Consider the following 17,964-nt stretch of genomic DNA (forward strand, 5'->3'; position numbering starts at 1 on the left):
AATTACAGAGCAATCCCTCAAAATCACATTTTTCAAAGGTGTCCTTGAAGTTTACTGTTAAAATGTTTGAAAACAGTTCGCTAGTAAGAATACTGACTTGCCACCATTCATCTTAAACTTTGATACTGATCTGTCATCTTGAACCAATGAAATGTGTTTGCGTAAAACGTCAGAGTAAATATTTGGCTACTATAACACATTTCATTGTGTTGTCAGACCACTCCGCTGAAACACAAATAATGTTAATAAGGACCTCCTCTGATTGTCTATACACACACACACACAATACGACAATGTCATGACAGTAGTACTAATACATTTTAGTATAAGGCAATTGTATACACTAACAGAGCATTTGCACAATTCACAATATAAAGGACCGGAAAATAGTAACGCTTCTGTTTTATTCAATTGCATCTACTAAGTACAGATGTTGTCACTAACATGATGTTTTGTACTATTAGGTATTACTACACTGTCGGAGCTAGAAACATAAGCACTTCGCTGCACCTGCGATAACATCAGCAAAATATGTGTACGCAACCATTAAAATTCGATTTGACATAAAGAAAAAAAGGTTTGACACACCGTATCAGGCAGCGGTGCATATCAGCTGCTGCTAGAAGCGTGAAACAGTGACGGCTGTTTCCAAACATTCCTTGCATCTTTTTTTTCTGCACTATATTATATTACCGCGTCTAGTTACAGAGTCCATAGAGACAAAAAATACATCACCCTTCAGAGAAACCGGTTCAATCAATTACATATCTGTGGGCATAGCTTTGAATGGAATGAAGAGGCATCCATTCACATATTCTGGAAAGAGGTTCGTAAAAATCTGTACGCCCAAAGCATGTAAACTCACATTTCCTTGAATAACTTGAGGAAAACCAGCCACCCATGGTTCTACACTTAATCCTATTTGAGTTGCAATGTCTGAACATATTAAATGCATTGTTTAATTCATTTTCATGAACTATGTGAAAAATAGTGTGACAAGTGATTGATTAGCAAACCTAAGTCAAACAGTGTCATGTGTTAAGGATGAACCATGCCCTCCTGTGGCCATAGCAAAGCTGTACATATATGCAATGGTGAAAAGCATGACTTTAGATCGCTTTCAAATTATTTTTATTTTCAATTCTAATTTTAGCTTGTACAATCTTAACATTGTATCAACTTGTGTCCGTTTCTGAAGCAAAGCGCTCCTGGTTCTAATTGCCTTTGGCTTATTGTAAATGAGTAATTTATGACTATACAAGATATGTACTCGTTGAACATTAGCACAAAGCAGAGGTAAGGTCGGCGTTTCAGCAGGTAAAATTAGCATAAAGTGAGAATGGAAAGAAATATTCCACCCACTCTCATAGCGTAGGCTTGGGCAATATACCGTATGCCGGGACATTTTGAAATACAGATGGTATGATTTTCATTTTCATGATTTTTTCCACTGCATAAAAGTTAACCATCTATGATGTGCCAAATAAATTATCATCTCAGGGCTCCAGCTATGCAGCTAGATCAAGCTTCTTGGTTACAGCAAAGACAATCAATCCCTAACGGATCAATATCCCTGCTATCTAATATTTATTTTGTACTACAGCAAACTGTGAGTAGCCTTTTGAGATGGTTATCTGTCCTTGCAATTCGTTTATGTTCGCTTGCGCTTATTAGCATTTAACTAGCATCCGCTATAGGAATTCACTAGTAATTTGTTATCATTTGTTGGGACCCCAACACACACACACACACACATATATATATATATATACACACTCTTTACATTTTAAAATAAATAGCGCCCCTTGTGCACACTGACGGTAATCCCGTATACCCCGGTATGGTACAGGAACGGTATGAAGGTATGAAAATCTGGATACCGCCCAACCCCAGTGGAAAGTTGAATGTGAAAACTTTATTAAGTCCAGGAGGAAGGCAGACAAGTTGTGTTGTTTTCCAGACTGAGGAGTGAGGCTGTGGTCATGGTTTACTTGGCGACCGAGGAGTGAACGCTCCAGAGGTCTCCAGCATGGTCTTTCGACGCGCCGTCTCCTTGGCGACATTGTGATTGAGCCGTCGCAGCCGTTCCTAGAGAGGGAGAAAGAGTGAGTGAAATTCAAGTGAGCATTGAATGTTAAAAGTCAGAAGTTTGAAATAATATACCACCTGAGCAGTGGCGACCAGCCATTCACGGCCTGAGCCCCACATTTTTAGATAAAATAAAATATAAAATATTTTGGACTTCCCTGTTTTGCATGTTATTTTGGCATTAATACGTGTCACATATCAATTTGCAAAGAATGTAAAAAAATATATATATAATTTAGTTAATAAAGCCGCATACAAACATGGTCTCTCTTTTTCTTTTCTTGAGTAAGGCAGCACCAAAATGCAGGTGTTTCAGCCTAGCTCAGTGCTTTCTGTGGTGGTGGGGCAAGCCAGCAGAAAATATGGAGCGTTGCGCTGTGATTGGCTCAGTGTTCTGTCACTCATGGGGACACTGCGTCACTGCCAAGTCTAAGGGTAGACCTCGAAAATTATAGCCCTTTGGGTGCTGCCAAAGAGTTACATTAGAAGTGCCCATTCAAGAAGGCTCAAGGTCATTGGCCACAGATAAAATGACGTCAAGTCACATATCTACAGTAGCTTTGATTGGACTGTCAAAATCATACTTCCAAAACCTTAGCTAGCAGTCATCATGAATCAAGTCGACAATCTACTGGCAAATCCTTGTCATATGAAGATAAATAATGAAGAGAAATTATAGATAAAACATATCGCTGCTCATCGGCCATTGGACATAAACATTACACAAGTTGGAAATCGCAAATTAAAAAATGTGTGGTTTGGAAGGAATCAGTGACAGTGACTGTGTAGTCCCAAATTTGGGATTAAGGGGCTCTTTTCCAAGTTTAAAATGATTAACATTCAACATCGTCCATACACTGTCAATGAAGCATGATTTGTTCCGCGCTCAAAACAACTGTTAACTCGGAACTGCGGAAATTTTGACTTCAGTGAGTTCAAAACAACTGGGAAGTCGCGAATAAATGAGCTCGTTTTGAACTGTCATCCAACTAGGAATTGTAAATCAGGCCTCTTTCTAGAGCTACGACCTGAAGATCAATGACAACATCATGATTCAACCTTGTTTTTTTCCCCTGAGTTCCCAGTTGTTTTGAAAGCACCATAAATCCATAGAATGCCCGACTTTGATGATAAAATTTGCACATGAAGGACCACCCACCACCTTCCTGTTCAAGTGAGCACAGCACAACAAGGTGAGTCCAAAAATGTATTGTACGCTGCTGCATGAATTATGTAATATGCCAGGGAGATATGTATACTGTAGTTAAGAAAGTAATACTAAGTGTATGTTGTGTAGTAAGATGTTAGTAGCACATGTGCCTCACCCTAATAATTTGGTCTATTTACCCCTCTTAACTTTGCCTACTGTTCTGAATTGGTGGTACGCATGTAGCCAGCCTATAACCTGTTTTAGAGAAATGTAATCATTGAATATTGTAAGAGCTTTCATTGTCTGCTTATATGCCCCTTTATTTATCCTACGGTTCTGACTTGGTGTACAGTGAGAACACGCTGTACATTTCAAAAGTGCTAAAACAATTATTATATTGACTACATCCGTCCAAGCTAGCTCATTATTGTCTTAATCAAAATTACGGATTGCCTTTAATCTGCTTGTCGTCCCCTAATGCATTTACATTTACATTTAAGTCATTTAGCAGACGCTCTTATCCAGAGCGACTTACAATAATGCCATAGTTTGTACATCTCAATTTTCATTAGAAACCACATTTGTTTAAGCAAGTCAGCCATATCAGTTATGTAAATGAGGCTGAATTAACTGTTTTGCTGCCAGATAAGTCTCCGCTGAAAGCCAGAAGTAGCAGTGGTAATGTGTTGGAACTGCTGTTGGGACATCTTTATGTAGGTTTGTTGGCACCGTTTGTCACCGTTATAGATCAATTAATGTATTGTTTAGTGGCTTTGCTGGCATGCATCCCAAGATTTACATGATAAAATGGCCACTGCACCCGAGTAGCTAGCAGAGCTGCATAAATGCAAAATGCACAGACAAGGCAGAATTGCCATGCCCATTGGAATTTAACAAATACACATTTCATCCACATATTTAATGTATAGATGGACACATAGGATGAACACTAAAACAATGAATTGGACACAGTGACACATAAAAAGAGTGTTAGGTAAAATGACAGGAGTAAAAGACGGCCCACAAAACAGCACAGGCAAATAAGAAAGAAAGCATCCAAGCTCTTGCTTTGAGCCACTGACCTGAGCATTCTGTAGTATGTTGTTGACCAGCACCACCCTGCGTCTCGCATTCAGCAGCTTTTTCACATAAGGGTCCAGGTCTAGCACCACCTTCTGGTGCTCATTTATCCTGCACAGCTCTAAAAATGAAGGGATGAGCTGAGGATGACTGACAGGATGGTTTGGCTAACCATAAAGAAAATTGATAAAAGACAGCAGCCATTTTGGTAAGGCATATAGGTCTCATTCATACCTTCAACTGTAGGATTGATTCTGTATATAATTAAAAAACTATTTTTTATGATCTCATGAAAATCACAGGTTCTGAATAAAGGATATACCTCTTTCAATTTAATTACCCCCAGGCAGCACATGAGCTTGTAGAAGCATTACACAAGCGTCAACATCTGTGGTTGCACATCACAGCAACGTCTGCCTGTCTCAAACACTGGTTTTCATGGGCTTGGCTAAGGGCTTTCTTTCACAGGGTCAAGTGCATTAACCTGGCACCACTCCACTTCCCTGTTCCCCCGGGAAGGCATAATAAGCATGTAAAAGTAAATCATTTTACCTGTGGCTAGATTGTCTATGTGTTCTCGTAGTTCCACCTGGCTTTCCCTATAACAAGAAAACACTAGCATTATTCATAGAGAAAAATAGTAAAGTAACAATCATTGCTACTACAGCAGACAAAGAGTGGTTACAGCAGACTCCATTGACATCTGTAGCATAGGCCTACTTGGGCTACAGCAAGTAACAAAGTAATGAGGAAAGGAGACATCCAGAATGTCCCTCCCTAAAAACACGCCTCTTCAATACAAGTGACTTTTCGGAGCAGCTTAGGAGAGCATTTTCTCTAACCCTAACCCTTTTCCTAATCTAATTCTCCTAACCTGCTACGTAAGTTCCCTTAACTTGCTATGAAAAAGTTGTAGCTGATCCACCAACACAGAGAATAGCGAGGCACTGGACACAGGAGGCAGACTCAATAATGCAGGACTGTTTTTGAGTATACTGATTGGAATATGTTCAAAGATCACCCAAGACTCATCATCAATGTTAAGGAATATACATTCACAGTCACAGACTTCATTAGGAAATGTGTTGATTATGTGTTGATTATGTTGTATGCACAACTACAATCCGGACATACCCCAACCAAAATCCCTAGATGAACGGAGATATCCGTACTCGAGGTCGACCGATTATGATTTTTCAACGCCGATACCGATTTATTGGAGGACAAAATAGCAGATACCGATTAATCGGCCGATTTTTTAAAATGTATTTGTAATAATGACAATTACAACAATACTGAATGAACACTTATTTTAACTTAATATAATACATCAATAAAATCAATTTAGCCTCAAATAAATAATGAAACGTGTTCAATTTGGTTTAAATAATGCAAAAACAAAGTGTTGGAGAAAAAAGTAAAAGTGCAATATGTGCCATGTAAGAAAGCTCCTTGCTCAGAACATGATAACATATGAAAGCTGGTGGTTCCTTTTAACATGAGTCTTCAATATTCCCAGGTAAGAAGTTTTAGGTTGTAGTTATAGGAATATACCATTTGTATTTCATATACCTTTGATTATTGGATGTTCTTATATGCACTTTAGTACTCCCAGTGTAACAGTATAGCTTCCGTCCCTCTCCTCGCTCCTCCCTGGGCTTGAACCAGGAACATAACGACAACAGCCACCCTCGAAGCAGCGTTACCCATGCAGAGGGGAACAACTACTCCAAGTCTCAGAGCGAGTGACGTTTGAAACCCTATTAGCGCGCACCCCGCTAACAAGCTAGCCATTTCACATCACATCGTTACACCAGCCTAATATCGGGAGTTGATAGGCTTGAAGTCATAAACAGCAGAGCTGCTGGCAAAACGCACAAAAGTGCTGTTTGAATGAATACTTACGAGCCTGCTGCTGCATACCACCGCTCAGTCAGACTGCTCTATCAAATCATAGACTTAATTATAACATAATAACACACAGAAATACGAGCCTTAGGTCATTAATATGGTCAAATCCGGAAACTATCATCTCGAAAACAAGACATTTATTCTTTCAGTGAAATACGGAAACATTCCGTATTTTATCTAACGGGTGGCATCCATCAGTCTAAATATTACCGTTACATTGCACAACCTTCAATGTTATGTCATAATTGCGTAAAATTCTGGCAAATCAGTTAGCAATGAGCCAGGCGGCCCAAACTGTTGCATATACCCACCCTGACTCTGCGTGCAATGAACGCAAGAGAAGTGACACAATTTTACCAGGTTAATATTGCCTGCTAACCTGTATTTCTTGTATTTAAATATGCAGGTTTAAAAATATACTTCTACGTATTGATTTTAAGAAAGGCATTGATGTTTATGGTTAGGTACACGTTGGAGCAACGACAGTCCTTTTTCGCGAATGCGCACTGCAACGCGAATGCGCACTGCAATGCAGGACACGCTAGATAAACTAGTAATATCATCAACCATGTGTAGTTATTATTAGTATTATTGGTCATCATCCTCGAGGGACAGTCGAACGACATGCTGGCTAGCCAAGCTAGTCGGTACAGCTACCTACTCTACCAGCAGGATCCTATTGATCCTACCACTACATCATCACCGGCTTCCTGCAGTTGTTGTGCTCTCTCGGCACTGATGGAGCTCCCTAGTTGATTTTTCACCTGTTAAATCCTGTGAAGGGCCTGGTCCTCTCATTGACGGATGCCGGTTACCTACGCTCCCTCTGTCCGGTTCCCCTCTCTTCACTGGATGGATGGTAAACTTGAATGTTTAACCCCTCTGTGTCGAAGGACAAGGGCCAAACGTATTAATATTATTTTCAGGGCGCCCCAAGGTTATTGTTTGTAAAAAATAATAATAATAATATTTTTTTAACTTTACCATCTACCGGCTTTTAGGTATATATATTCAGTATAAAAATGTATGCACTCTCTACTGTAAGTTTCTCTGAATAAGAGTGTCTGCTAAATGACTAAGATGTAAATATATATATTTGTAAAATTGCAATACTGTTGATTTTTTTATGAATCTTATTCAAATAATTTTCTCATTTTGAGGTTTTAATATTATACCAGTGTACAATTTCACTCAGGGTTTTATTAGGTCCAGTATTATTCTGTGGTCCTCCTTGGCTCATTGTTCTTTGTGATAATAGCTATGTCTTTTTTTTACATTTTAATTTATTTTTGACCATTATCTTTAGTTTGAATCAATTCTACTATCGTGGAGGAAAAGGTTGTGTTTGTCACTGTGTTTGTCACATAACCTATTCTATTCATGGTACATATACAGTCTCATGGTATATCTTACCCCTGTATCATTCATGGGCATACTGACTCATGGTAATACACAGTGTCCTGTAGACCTACAGGGATTTTCTTTATTTTTACTATTTTCTACATTGTAGAATAATAACAAAGACATCAACACTATGAAATAACTTATATGGAATCATGTATGTTCTATTTCATAGTTTGGATCTCTTCACTATTACAATGTAGAAAATAGTAAAAAAATAAAAAAACAACTCTGGAATGAGCAGGTGTTTCCAAACTTATATATATATATATATATATATATACACACATGCCCACCCTGATATAACCCAGGTATTCTCTCTCTATCAGTACGTGCTTAGTTAAAGTCATAATAAAGCTGCCTGAAGAAACAGGGGTCACATAAGAATTTTGTTGGCTGGTGTATACCATGTGTATCCCGTACATTCAACTAATAAAACTTGAAACTATATCGAAGCGGCATGTTTTTAGGGAATCTCTGCCCCTGATAACTAACGCCTCATTCACGTGCTAGTCGGAACTAGGAAACTCTGACTTGCTAACTGGTTGTAGTTATAGAGCTTGCTAGCTTGTAGTCCTAAAACCCAGAATGAGTTACCTCTGTTTCGTTCAACCATCCCTATGGAAAAAAATAATGGGGAAATAATAGGGTTTTGGAATAAATGCATTTTGTTCTATGAGTTAATAGTCAGTTAGCATGACCTTTATGAATGATGAAGCCTTTATGTGCTTAATGTGCTTTTTATATGACAAATTCTCAAAAAAGGTGGCGTTAGCTGTTGAAGATGACCATAGAACAAAAACGTATAAGATCTCCTAAGCCGTTTTAGCGCAGAACTTATTTTTGGCGTTTATCCAAAACCGCCATTCATTTTCCCCATAGGCATTGTCCAACACACCATGGCGGAGTTAATGCCTACAAAAAGACGGCATTACTATTTATCTACGCGTGCTGCGTTCAACGGTTAGCTAGTAGGACATTTCCGAGTTCCTACTAGGGACGAGGAAGGGCTGCATCGCTGGACTGTCATGCCGATGGGGTTATCTTATTTCTGCGTTCAAAACAACTGGGAACAAGGGCCTTTTTCTAGAACACGGACTTTTAAACCTAAAGATCATCCACGTCAAGATTTGACCATGTTTTGTTGGTGTTCCCAGTTGTCTTGAAAGCATCATATTTGATAGCAAGCTAGCTAGCTGTGAATGGAGCTGTATCTAGCAGGCACATTTGAAGTGGAAGCACATATCTTGCTACTAGCTACCCACCTCACTGAGTGTACATGAAGATCAAGCTGCTGGACAGCTGGTTTTAAGAGGTCAAGCAATCCTTCTGCAATTGCATCCTTCCCGGACGGTGTCTCCACCACAGCTAGAGCGGCAGCCATTTCTCCTCCAGAAACAGTGACAACAACAAACGTAAACCCCTCCAGGAAGTAACTATGTGACGTAGCTATAAAACGTCTCCATTTTCCGCCAGTTAGCACCATTTTGTGAGGAAGGGAGATAGGGTGAACAGGCTGTTCTCAGTTAAACAAAATAATAATAATCAAATAACGTTACTGTTTTAATCATTGTAGCTAGCTAGGATAGTTCGTGTTTTAATATTATCCGAAAGAGCAAGGCGAAAGAAAACATCAAGTGAGAAGTGGATCCAGATCTTTCGGCTGCAACTAGCTTAGCTACTAGCTAACTCGTAACTGGTTCATCGCTCAAGTTAACTAGCATAGCTAGTAGTTCGCTTGCTAGCCAAGTGAAACGAGTATTGACATAAGAAGCACCGATCAAAGTAAGTTTCTACCAATCGTCTACTGAACTTGTTTCAGACAATGTTTACTTTTTAAAATAGTTAACGTTATTTACGTTGACTAATATTCAGACTCGTTGGGGACGCCAGCCCAACGTTAGCTCACACAATAGGTAACGTTGCTATTTTTTTGTAATGTCCCGTCTCTCGTTTGTCTTTCAAACGCAGTGAAGTCAACGCATGTGGTACATTTTCTTATTAACTGGACGAGTAACGTTATGTTGTGCCTGCAATGTCCACGATATGTTTATTTCGAGCCCGTGGCGTTTTCTTAATTAAAATTATGCATCCAATTATTGGTTAATGCTAACTAACTAGTTGGATACCACAACTAGCTAACGCTAGTGATCTACAAACTACGGTAACCATTTTGCCAGCTAAATATAATGAATTATTATACAACTAGTTAGTTATGCACAGATGAAATGGCCAACACGGGTGTATTTCCATCTCCTTGCTTGTGAAGTTTTTCTAACCAGTCCCCTCTCCCCCCTCCCCTTTCAATCCCCCTCCCCTTTCAATCCCTATCCCCCCCCTCTCTCTTGTCTGTTGCTTGTTCCAAGGAGTTCCAGTGAAGTCAAAATGAGTGCTCCCTCCTCCCAAAAAGTTGTGCTGAAAAGCACCACCAAGCAGTCCCTGAATGAGCGGTGAGACGCGCTACGCACCCTGACAGCACTAAGCGAGGCGAAGGGCGAAACAGTGGTACAGACGGCCCTAGTGTGCTCTACTACGGAAGGCCACTGTTGGGGACCTGACCAGACATGGACGCTAGACTACCCAGGGCCGACGTGTGCTCCGCTCACTCAAAAGGCATGCCGTAGTCAGCATTTGCTGACAAAAAGTTTAACAAACAGAGTTTGGAGTGCAAACATGGTGCTCCGGGCCAACCTTTTGTGTGAGCAGCGCACACTTAGACCCAAGGAGAAAGGGTAACGGTGATGCTTGGTAAGGCGACTGCCCTAGAATGGGCACAGGCTGCACTCCTGATATGCCCGGGCACTCCTCTCTGTGTGTCACACAACCCAAAATATACTGTACGTTTGGGAGAGGAGAGACCAAACCAATAAAAAGGGGAGGGTGTGCCAAAGCACCCTCCCGCTCCTCTCCAACCCTCTCTACACACACAACTCTCTCTCAACTAAATTACTGTTTGTTTAGCCATTTGTCCCCTCTTCCTCTCTTCTTTGCTACCACTTTAATTTTCAGTTCTCTGTGCTCTGAAGTCTTTCTATAAGACTAGGTGCCCAGTCCTAGCCCGGACGTGACCCACCCCCCCCCCCCCTCCCTTCTATTCTCTCTCCCCTTCTATTCTCATGTGTGGTGTGAGCACAAGGCACGGTCCGGGCTGTAAGTGGCTGGGTTGCCAGATACCCCTCCAGTCCTGGGCCTCCAACCTCCGCCAGGCCTTTTTCGCAGGCGGATGACATCAAAACAAGGTGGCGGGAGGCCTGTAAGTGGCAATCACTCTCCTCTCTTGACATCCTCCTTCTGTTCTCTCCTGCATTTCTCATGTCTTGTCTTCCAATCTGTCCCATCTGTTCCAGTGTTTCTACTACTGCCTTTTCATCCATCTTTCTACTTTCTTTTACTTTAACCTAAAATGTGCTGAATTGCTTCCAGAAGACATTTTGGGATGTCAAATACTTAACACTGAGAGAGAGAAACAAAGAGAGTGAGGTGCCAACAAGTGGGGCATTCATAACACACCACAGCTCCTGTGGCCGTGTCCATGGTATGAGAAATGACTTGATTTGGAACCCTCCCTCCCCCTCCGTATCCTCTCTTTCCCTCCTCTTCCCCCTTCTGTCCCGCTCCCCCTCCCCTCCAAAGCTTCACTACCATGCTGAAAAACAAGGCGCCGACAGCGGTGAGTGTGCGAGCCACCATGCAGCAGCAACACATGGCCAGCGCCCGGAACCGTCGCCTCGCCCAGCAGATGGAGAACAGACCCTCTGTGCAGGCCGCCCTGCACCACAAGCAGGTGAGATAAGGTGCTCCATCTCATTTAGTCTTTCTGCAATTCCTCACGTTAAGATGAATTGAGATAGAAACAAATGGGGAGACATCTGAAGCACTAAACAGGTGAGAAGGAGAGAGGAATGGGACACCGGAAACAGGCCATTTTCTATATAAGTGTATGGTGAGGATCGGGAAAAAGGCTTTGCACTTGAAATCAGAGTAAATTAGGAACTTGAAATGCTTGACGTAGACCTCGTAAGAGAGGGGACCGTAGAGCAAAGGTTAATGTACAGATCACGTAAATGCTGAGTGCTTCACCACCTCCCTATCCCTGTCACTTGGTATCAATCTTCCACCTAATCCTCCCAGAGCCTGAAGCAACGCCTGGGGAAGAGCAACATCCAGGCCAGGCTGGGCCGGCCCATCGGGGCCTTGATGCGGGGGGGTGCTGGAGGCCGGGGGTTTTCCATTGGAGGGATGCGGGGGATGACCAGAGGAGGTCTGCGAGGCCGCGGCAGAGGAGGAACCCTGAGGGGAGCTATGGCTCTGAGAGGTGAGCATTTGGTATCACACAGCAAAGCCTACTTGGATTGATATTTTGGTACTATGTTAGACCTGAAAATTTTGGCCTCATAAATTTTTGAAAGACTACAACAAGAACGTTTTCTCTGAAATGAATATACTTTCCACAGCTTTTATGTTGGCCTTGTACTTTTTTTGCATAGGGGAAAGGCACATTTAGATATTTTAAGGGGTGACTTCATCTGTAAACTAGCTTGAACAAATGCCCTCTGAGTTGAATGGAATACCCCAGCTGTCTGTCCAGGTGGAGCTGTCAATCAAAGTATGGCTTCACCCCCTGGTTTACTATCCATCCCCTCAACCTGAGGGAATGTGGCTTTCAATCATGTAACTCCACTCTCCATAAACCCCCTGCTGTCCTGATTGGCCCGGCATCTTGGCAACTGTTGTGCAACTGAACATGTGGTGACGGATCTAACAGCTGCACTGTCCCTACTTATCCAGTCACCCCACACCCATTTCTACACACTCCTGGTGGAGGGGATTGATTTTAGAAACCATTTCAGAATAAAACATTTTTAAAAATGAAGGAAATACTTTAAGTGAAATTAATTGAAATAATCCTGATGTCTAAACGTTGGCTTTAATTTATCTGTGTTTATGTAATTGTGCCGATACAAAATGTGCACTGCCATCGCATATCTGATGCATACTGGCATTCTGTAAAAAAAAAAATATAAAAAAAACCAATCTTGGTCATAGCATTTGAGGTTAGTGCTTTTACAGTCTCGCTAATTGTTATTCTGTCAGAATACATGCCTAGCTAGAACGGAAGTAGGTGATTCGAGAGAATACATGGGCAAACACCTTGACCCTGTCTGTCAAGGCTAACTTAAAACAAGATGGAGTACAGCCCCCCTCATAGAATTGGAATACTTTAGCTGTTTTACTTAGGTGTGGCAGAGATGGGGGTGAATGATAACCTTGCAGAAGGTTCTTATATTCACTTGACAACTTTGTTCTTAAACTGAAATGTGATAGTTCAATTCCTAAATGCTAACTTATCAACCTTCAGCTAAGTCGCTAGCTAACTGTTCCTTTATTACATCCTGTGTCCTGATAGGGAATCGCCTTGCTCCAGGCATGGCCCAGATGCGTGGCAGAGGGGGTCCAGGCCGGGTGTCCCACCGTAGGGGGATGCGTCAGAGAGGAGGGTTTGCTGGTCGTGGAGGTGCCTTCGGAAGAGGAGCTGGAAGAGGAGTGGGAGCCAGGGGTATGGAGCTGGGATGAATTAAATCTGTATATTGACATGTCACAATCTGCCTCAAGTTTCTTGTTTACTTGAACATTTTGTTAACGCATTGTGATTCTATCGTAGTTTGGTTGGTGTTGTTGACCACCATCTCTCTGCCTCCAGGACGAGGCGGTCTGCGTGGGCGTGGGAGCTTTGCCGGCAGGGGTGGTGGCCGCGGTCGTGGGGGGGCAAGAGGAGGCCGGGGCAGGGGAGGTGGCCCAGGAATGACCCGCGAGCAACTGGACAACCAGCTTGACGCCTACATGTCCAAGACCAAGGGCAACCTGGACGCTGAGCTGGATGCGTACATGGCCCAGGCTGACCCAGAGGGCATGGAGTGAACCTGGACCTCCACCACGAGAGCAGGGACTCCTTCAACAGACCCCTTAGTGAGACAGTACTGATAACATGGTGACATGGAGAGAAGCTTGTTTAGTGCTATTACTCCACACAAACGTAATGATAAACGCACATACGTAAACTCTTGAGTGCACTGTCTCGCACTACATGGCTAAAATTTTAGATGTGATCACAACCTCGGACTTAAATATGAAACCTGCTTACTCACTGACACACATGCATACAAACTCACTCTAAAATGTTGGGCCTATAAAGAGAACTGTTTGAAATGGACTGTTTCCCTGAATCTGGATTTGACCATTCTATCAGTATCGGTGCAACGTAGACACACCTGCGGTTTTAAACCCTTTTTCTGTATGTGCAAGTGTGCATGAAGAACGCAAATATCTTCAACTTGAATGGATGACACTGACCAAACTAGAGACTTGAAGAACCAATTTTATCAATGTTCCTGAAAGGCCTGCATTTTGGACCAGAATCTCCTGTCATAATCTGTTTTGATGCTGAATTGGACTATTACTGAGCTTTGCATTCAAATTCCTTTTTTCGGGAAGGAACCATGCCCCCCCCCCCCAGCGCCATAATCATGTCCAGTTAGCGTCCACTTATCATATTTCGTAAACCTATTTTTTTACTACCATGTTTTTGTTAGGATTTGTATTTAGCAATGGATGCTCCTTTTATTGTTTTAGCAGTAATGTACATCGACTTGACTCTCGAGTAAAAAAAAATCTAAAGAAAATGACCAGGGGAATTCTAGAGAAATCATTCTGTTTTTCTCCCATTTAATGCCTCCAACTTAAGCTTTGCTTCTGGTGAATTGAAGTATGTTGATGTCTTCAGTTGATATTCCCCAAACAGCATTGTATGGATGCTAGACATACCAAATAAGCAACTACACAAGGAGGTGCAAAATATTTCCATCAAGTTGCAAATGTGTGAGTGGTCTTCCCTCCTGGTGTCAATTGTATACATTTGAAATGGTCTTGAAGCTGTGGTTGTTGTACACAACACTCTAATGAAGTGAGTGAAAAATATTTTCAGATTGATAGTGTCCATCTGGATGACACTATCTAAACTCCAATTTCTATGTAATTCCTTCTACCTGGTTAGTGTCATAGAAAAGAGAATAAACTTTATATTGTCATCTTCTCTTAACATAGTGGTTGTTTGAATATTGGTTCCATCATGTATTCTCTCAAGACTAATACACTTGGCATTTTGGCTAAATCACCATTTTACACTCACCACCATTTACTCATTTTCACAAATTGATCTCTCCTACAGCAAGCGTGGTATCATCATTGGTGCCAGCTGCACTAGATCCAGTTTCTCAAACCGACGCCCTCCTGGGCTTTTTACGCATGACAGTATAGGGTTTACCAAGAATGGTGCGACAAACAGCCGGTCAGCGGCAGTCCTGTAGCCGAAAACACCTTATTGATGAAAGAGGGCGAAGGAGAATGCAAGAATCATGCAAGCTGACAGGCGGGCCACAAACTCACAATGATTTGTAGAGACCCGATCATATATCAATGTCTCTGTTGAGACCTTACCATAATTTTCTCCGTAGTAATTGTAATCACTCTATGGTACAACATTGCATTGTAGTTGTGATTAGCATTTTTTTTGTTCTTGAACACTCCCTATTCACTTGTCTAATTAATATGGTTCGACTCATGGCTTAATCACAAAGCAGTTACTAAATACTGAACATAAATATAAATGCAACACGCAACAATTTCAAAGATTTTACTGGGTTACAGTTCACATAAGGAAATCAGTCAATTGGATTAAATTCATTAGGCCCTAATCACGACTGAGAATACAGATATGCATCTGTTAGTCACATTAAGTGAAGCGGTGTGAAAACCAGTCAGTATCTGGTATGACCATTTGCCTCATGCAGCGTGACACATCTCCTTCACATAGATTTGTTTGTGGGACAATGGCTGTGTGAAGGTGCTGGATATTGGCAAGTACATTGTCAATCCAGAGCATCCCGAACATGTTCAATGGGTGACATGTCTGGTGTGTATGTATTTTCAGCTTCCAGGAATTGTGTACAGATCCTTACATGGGGCTGTGCATTATCATGCTGAAACATGGGGTGATGGCGGCAGATGACTGGCACGACAATGGGCCTCAGGATCTCGTCACGGTATCTGTGTGCATTCAAATTGCTATAGATAAAATGCATTTGTATTTGTTGTCCGTAGCTTATGCCTGCCCCGACCATAACCACACCGCCTCCATGGGGCGCTCTGTTCACAATGTTGCCATCAGCAAACCGCTCGCCCATAGAAAGCCATACACGTGGTCTGTGGTTGAGAGGTCAGTTGGACGTACTGTCAAATTCTCTAAAACGATGTTGGAGGCGACTTATGGTAAAGAAAAGAACATTACATTCTCCGGTGACAGCTCTGGTCGACATTCCTGCAGTCAGCATGCCAATTGCACGGTCCCTCAACACTTGAGATATCTTTGACATTGTGTTGTGTGACAAAACTGCACATTTTAGAGTGGCCCTTTATTGTTCCCATCATAAACTGCACCTGTGTAATCAGTCTGTTTCATCAGCTTTTTGATATGCCACACCTGTCAGGTGGATGAATTATCTTGGCAAAGGAGAAATACTAACAGGGAGGTAAACACATTTTATGCACAACATTTGAAATAAACTTTTTGCGCTTATGGAACATTTCTGTGATCTTTTATTTCAGTTCGTGAAACATGGGACCAACATTTTACATCTATTTTTGAGAGAAGTAAACTTTTTGTGCGCATGGAACATTTCTGGGATCTTTGTTTTAAGCTCATGGAACATGGGACCAATACTTTACATGTATTATTTTTTTGTTTGTTGTAACAAGTAATAATTACAGGGTTACTACCCAAGCTACACTATAAATGATCTTTGTTAAGAGCCTAATGGCCTACTTATTGGTATATCTGATGATTTTGAATATTCATATAACAAGAATATCCATGCATTTCAATATTTGCATAAGATATACAATCCCCTATGTATTTATTTGGACAGTAAAGCTAAAACCTTTAATTTGGCTCTATATGAGGTGACAGTATAGAATGTCAAATGTTATTATTTCTTTCATTCATACAAGTATTTGGATAAATTCACTTATAGGCTATTCATTACAAGTTTAGAATTTGGTCCCATAGTCAAAGCACGCAACGACTACATCAAGCTTGTGACTCTACAAATTTGTTGGATGCATTTACAGATTGTTTTGGTTTTGTTTCACATTATGTTGTGCCCAATAGAAATGAATGGTAAATAATATATTGTGCCATTTTGGGTCACTTTAATTGTAAATACGATAGAATATGTTGCTGAACACTTCTATATTAATGTGGATACTACCATGATCACAGATAATCACAAATTAATTGTGAATATGAAAGAGTGAGAAATTTAAAGAGGCGTAAATATCACCCCCCCCCCCCCCCAAATGCTAACCTCCCCTGTTAATGTTAATGTTGAGAGGTTAGCATGTTTGAGGGCAGGATCTTTGTGCATCTGTAACTTTCTCACTCATCATTATTCAAAATTAATGAATGATTATCCATAATCATTGTAGCATCCGCATTAATGTAGAAGTGTTCAGAAACATTTTATATTCTTAATAAAATAGCTCCAAAATGACACATCATTGACTATAAATTTCAATTGGGCACGCCTTAATCCGAAACATAACCAAAACTAACGGCATCCAACCAGTTTGTAGTCACAAGCTTGAGGTAGTCATTGTGTGCTAGGAATATAGGACAAAATACTAAACTTTTGACATAAATGTAATACAATATAAGTTGAATTTGTCCAAACACTTTTGATACCTTCAAATGGGGGGACAAGATACATAAAGCGCTTCCATTTCTAAATAGTAAAACAGATATGTATGAAAATACAGGTGGCAGACAGCCTCATATAAAACATTCGATCTCAAATCCAGCTTTCCTGTCCAATTACTCAGGGGAGTCTGAGCTTGATATAAGGGGGAATTGAGGTAGGAAGAGTGTCTCCTGCTTGCCCTCCAACAACACACTTCTAGCAGCATCTGGTCTCCCATCCAAGGGTCGATGGCCATCAAAACGAGAAGAATTTTATACATTTGCAATTAAGTTGGGTCATTGGGTAGTTGTACTTAGTAGGCCAAGTGCTTCATATTTGACTAACCTAGTTGACAAATATCACTTCATTGAGAAAGAATGCAAATGCTAAATTATTATTGGCATTTAGATTTTAAGATGTCAAATTCACCTGTCGTACTTTTTGTTGAAGTGGTTGTTGTATCTACAGTACCAGTCAAAGGTTTGGACACACCTACTCATTCTAAAGTTTTCTTTGTTTGTACTATTTTCTACATTGTAGAAT

At 41.1% G+C, this 17,964-nt stretch overlaps 2 protein-coding genes across 2 annotated transcripts; one reads left to right on the forward strand and one right to left on the reverse strand.

Moving 5' to 3' along the window:
• Positions 1-296: 296 nt before the first annotated feature.
• LOC135549901 (SNARE-associated protein Snapin-like) lies at positions 297-9,049 on the reverse strand. The gene is made up of 4 exons (XM_064980276.1): positions 8,896-9,049; positions 4,871-4,917; positions 4,321-4,439; positions 297-2,088 (listed from the first exon to the last, which is right to left on the reverse strand). Exons 1-4 carry the CDS (start codon positions 9,012-9,014, stop codon positions 1,981-1,983), a joined length of 393 nt encoding a protein of 130 aa, XP_064836348.1. The 5' UTR covers positions 9,015-9,049; the 3' UTR covers positions 297-1,980.
• Positions 9,050-9,078: 29 nt separating this feature from the next.
• LOC135549899 (chromatin target of PRMT1 protein-like) lies at positions 9,079-14,726 on the forward strand. The gene is made up of 6 exons (XM_064980275.1): positions 9,079-9,415; positions 9,997-10,080; positions 11,264-11,414; positions 11,762-11,945; positions 13,038-13,187; positions 13,332-14,726. Exons 2-6 carry the CDS (start codon positions 10,016-10,018, stop codon positions 13,547-13,549), a joined length of 768 nt encoding a protein of 255 aa, XP_064836347.1. The 5' UTR covers positions 9,079-9,415; positions 9,997-10,015; the 3' UTR covers positions 13,550-14,726.
• The last annotated feature ends 3,238 nt before the right edge of the window (positions 14,727-17,964 follow it).

Source organism: Oncorhynchus masou, chromosome 12 (genome assembly GCF_036934945.1).
Source record: "Oncorhynchus masou masou isolate Uvic2021 chromosome 12, UVic_Omas_1.1, whole genome shotgun sequence".
Taxonomy (NCBI): domain Eukaryota; kingdom Metazoa; phylum Chordata; class Actinopteri; order Salmoniformes; family Salmonidae; genus Oncorhynchus; species Oncorhynchus masou.